The 4,603-nt window shown below is 46.5% G+C and overlaps 1 protein-coding gene across 1 annotated transcript in view; it reads left to right on the top strand.

Moving 5' to 3' along the window:
- Window positions 1-2,910, top strand: part of LOC112076385 (uncharacterized) — a 10,643-nt gene extending 7,733 nt beyond the window's left edge. Inside the window, exons 2-3 of the mRNA XM_024143185.2 lie at window positions 2,473-2,595; window positions 2,815-2,910. Coding sequence (XP_023998953.1) covers window positions 2,473-2,505 — 33 coding nt within the window. The 3' untranslated portion in view covers window positions 2,506-2,595; window positions 2,815-2,910. The remainder of the gene's footprint in view (window positions 1-2,472; window positions 2,596-2,814) is intronic.
- Window positions 2,911-4,603: the final 1,693 nt, after the last annotated feature.

Raw genomic sequence — 4,603 nt, forward strand, 5'->3', positions numbered from 1 at the left:
AAGTACTGAGCTTGGTCTAACAGTGGATTCTCCTGTAGAGTAATACTGGGCTTGGTCTAACAGTGGATTCTCCTGTAGAGTAGTACTGGGCTTGGTATTCTAACAGTGGATTCTCCTGTAGAGTAATACTGGCTTTGGTCTAACAGTGGATCTCCTGTAGAGTAATACTGGGCTTGGTCTAACAGTGGATTCTCCTGTAGAGTAAACTGGGCTTGGTCTAAACAGTGGATTCTCCTGTAGAGTAATACTGGGCTTGGTCTAACAGTGGATTCTCCTGTAGAGTATACTGGGCTTGGTATAACAGGTGTGCCTGTAGAGTAGAACTGGCTTGGTCTAACAGTGGATTCTCCTGTAGAGTAATACTGGGCTTGGTCTAACAGTGGATTCTCTGTAGAGTAGTACTGGGCTGGTCTACAGTGGATATCTCTCCTGTAGAGTTAGTACTGGGCTTGGTCTAACAGTGATTTCCTGTAGAGAGTACTGGGCTTGGTCTAACAGTGTTCTCCTGTAGAGTCATACTGGGCTTGGTCTAACAGTGGATTCTCCTGTAGAGTAATACTGGGCTTGGTCTAACAGTGGATTCTCCTGTAGAGTAATACTAGCTGTTGACTTGGTTCTAACAGTGGTTCTCCTGTGAGTTATTACTGGGCTTGGTCTAACAGGATTCTCCTTAGAGTAGTATGGCTTGGTTAACATGATCTCCTTTAAGGAAATAAAATGGAAACTAACTATGAAATCAGGTTGTGAATGGAGTTAGATGGAAATGTTTATATAACCAGATTGATGGATTGATTAATTGATTGATTGTCGATTGATGGATTTTATTGATTCATTGTTTGATTGATTGATTAGGGAGCTCTATCAGGTAATGTTTGAAGAGACCCAGGTCAGTCCAGTCCTGTTCTAGTCCAGTGAAGACCCTGTCCCTCCCAAGCCCCCCTGCTTCGCGCCCCGTCCCGCCTCAGCCCTGGTCGACCTCCGAGTCTGCAGTCCCTTCCCAGAGGGCGGTGTGTTTGCCGTTACCCAGCAGGCCAAGGGGGCTATCTGTGCGCGGCACAACCGGGCCGATCCCATGATGCACCTCTCTCCGGGCGAGAGATGGACAGGCGGTCTGCCAGGCCCTGCTCTGTCATAGAGCCCTCCGTTACCATGGAGAACACCTGCGCAGAGTCACAGATAAGACCTCACCAACACAAACACCCTATCCCACTGCGAGAGATGAAAGTGGGAGTGTGTGTTGGGACGACCAGTAGTCTCTGCCCAACTTTCAGTTAAATATGTTTAGTGTATCCTAATGAAGTCAACCCACCACACACTGTATTTATACACTCCTACTCTACAACAATGCTGCACGCTCTGGCCATTTCTGAGAAGTCTTTGTATCATACATCTTCCTTTCCCTGAGCTGCTCTGTCTCTGCTCTCTCTCCGTCTCTCTCTCTCTCTCTCTCTCTCTCTCTCTCTCTCTCATCTTCTCTCTCTCTACTCTCTTCTCTCTCTACTCTCTCTCTCTCTCTCTCTCTCTCTCTCTCTCTCTCTCTCTCTCTCTCTCTCTCTCTCTCTTCTCTCTCTCTCTCTCCTCTACTCTCACTTCTCTCTTTCACTCTTCCTCTGTCCGTGGCCAATTTTCTAAGTCACGCTTCCATACGTTCCATCCATTATTATTCCCTCATCATAATACTCACCCTCTGAACTTTCACCAGGAACTCATTCACCTGACTGTAGGGAATGATGTACTATTGTATTCATCTGACTGTAGGAATGATTAATATTGTATCATCTGACTGGTAGGAATGATTCATATTGTATCATCTGACTGGCAGGATATGATTCATATTGTATCATCTGACTGGTAGGAATGATTCACTATTGTATCATCTGACTGGTAGGAATGATTCATATTGTATCATCTGACTGGAGGATATGATTCAGATTGTATCATCTGACTGGAGGAATGATTCTATTTGTATTCATCTGACTGTAGGAATGATTTCATATTGTATCATCTGACTGGTAGGAATGATTCATATTGGATATCATCTTGACTGGCAGGAATGATTCATATTGTATCATCTGACTGGTAGAATGATTCATATTGTATCATCTGACTGGTAGGGAATGATTCAATTGTATCATCTGACTGTAGGATGATTCATATTGTATCATCTGACTGATGATGTTCATATCACAAGGTTGTCTTGTGTGCTGCACTCAGAACCTCTGGCACAGAATATATGTGGGGTTTAAATGTTCTACACTGAGAAGGAAAGAAGAGTATTGCTGGTGATTCTGTACATACTGTATGTAGGACGTTGGGTGTGTGTTGTGCCGCTTGCGTGTGTGTGTTGTGTGTGTGTGTGTGTGTGTGTGTGTGGTGTGTGTTGTGTGTGTGTGTGTGTGTGTGTGTGTGTGTGTGTGTGTGTGTGGTGTGTGTGCGTGTGTGTCTGTGCTCTGCTAACTGTCAGTGTTCCAGGCCCTGTCTCGTCCCCGGGGGCGTCACCTTTAGAGCCCCCCTCAGAGTGTCTCTTCAGAGGTGTCATCCCTCCCTCTCCCCCCAGCACCCTCACCACTCTGGCCCTGTTCCCGGGAGACACAGGTACTACATGATGGTGTGTGTGTGTGTGTTGTGTTGTGTGTGTGTGTGTGTGTGTGGTGTGTGTGTGTGTGTGTGTGTGTGGTGGTGGTGTGTGTGTGTGCGTGCGTGCGTGCGTGCGTGCGTGCCTGCCTGCCTGTGTCAGTGTTTGCATGTTGGGGTATGCATGCTTGTGTGTGTGTGTGGTGGTTGAACTGTCTGTGTGTCTGTCCCCTACTGCAGACTCCCAGTCATCCTCAGTGTGTCTTGGTGATGGAGAGGCTGGCAGCTGCAGGAGGAGACTGCTCAGAACAGGCTCTGGTCCACTACAAGTCAACATTGTGAGTCACTGCCCACCATGTCCTATAATGTCACTATATTAGCCTGTTAGCATGTTAGCCTGTTAGCATGTTAGCCTGTTAGCATGTTAGCCTGTTTGCATGTTAGCCTGTTAGACTGTTAGCATGTTCAGTCATAAGTCACTGGACTGCATCCCAAACGGCACCCTATTCCCTATAGCCAGATTAGCTGACAACGTCATGAAAACGATGTCCGCGCTTCAAAGGGGCAGAAGGTCGTGTGTTGTTATGGTTCTGGATGGCCAGATAACTAGCAACAATGACAATAATCTGCCATGTGGCGGCAGTTAGCCTAGCGGTTACGAGCGTTAGGCCAGTAACCGAAAGGTCGCTGGTTGAAATCGCCGAGGCGAAAAATCTGAAAAATCTGCCAATGTGCCCTGGAGCAAGGCACTTAACCCTAATTTCTCCTGTAAGCCTCTCTGGATAAGGGTCTCTGCCTTTTTTTTAATACATTTTTTTACAAAATGTAATTATAAGTGGCTCGTTTCAGCTCGTTTGATCTTGTTCTTGATACCATGTCTAGTTTTGAGGTGTTTTGACTGATGTCAGGTCTATGCTAATATGGCTAAAATTCACTTGCTAGCTAACCAACAAGTGTAACGATGTATTTGAGAGACAAGTCCACATTGTGCAACTTTATTTATGTTTTCAATAAATATTGGAGACGAAATATAGTTTACGGTCTAAGTCAAACCTGTCTGTTCTGCCCCATAGTTACGCACCTGTCGGTTTTGTTGCTAAACAACCAACCCGTCTATCAGCCCTGGTCCTTTGGGAGGCAGCATCAGTACAGGGTAACAGTGGCCAGCAGCATCAGTAGTAAGGGACCAAGCAGCATCAGTACAGGGTACAGTGGCCAGTCTAGTATCAGTAGAGGGTAACAGTGGCCAGCAGCATCAGTAAGGGTAACAGTGGCGAGCATCAGTAGGGTAACAGGGCCAGCAGCATCAGTAGAGGGACCAGCAGCATCAGTACAGGGTAACAGTGGCAGCAGCATCAGTAGAGGGACCAGCAGCATCAGTAGAGGGTAACAGTGGCCAGCAGCATCAGTAGAGGGTAACAGTGGCAAGTCGTTTCAGGCCACCTGAGCTTGTCTAATCAGATGATGCAACTGCAGTAATTATGAGCTACATGAGTCAGGAGTTAGCACACAGAGAGCAGAGCAGGACTCACAGATGGTTAGGTAATCTTCCAGTAGGACTTGGTTAGGTATCTTAACAGTAAGGACTTGGTTACACTATCGTTCCAGTAGCGTATTAGGTATCGTCGTAGGACTTGGTTAGGTATCTTAGGTGCTCCCAGTCAGGACCTTCTGGTTAGGTATCGTCCAGTAGGACTTGGTTACCTATCGTCCAGTAGGACTTGTTACCTATCGTCCAGTAGGACTTGGTTTAGGTATCGTCCAGTAGGACTTGGTAGATATCGTCCAGTAGGCACTGGGTTACTATCTCGTCAGTAGGACTTGGTTAGGTATCGTCCAGTAGGACTTGTTACCTATCGTCCAGTAGACTTTAGGTATCGTCCAGTAGGACTTGGTTACTATCGTCCAGTAGGACTTGGTTACCTATCGTCCAGTAGGACTTGGTTAGGTATCGTACAGTAAGACTTGGTTACTAATCGTCCAGTAGGACTTGGTTAGGTTTATCGTCCCAGATAGGGACACTCTGCGA

Source organism: Salvelinus sp. IW2-2015, unplaced genomic scaffold (genome assembly GCF_002910315.2).
Source record: "Salvelinus sp. IW2-2015 unplaced genomic scaffold, ASM291031v2 Un_scaffold3720, whole genome shotgun sequence".
Lineage (NCBI taxonomy): Eukaryota > Metazoa > Chordata > Actinopteri > Salmoniformes > Salmonidae > Salvelinus > Salvelinus sp. IW2-2015.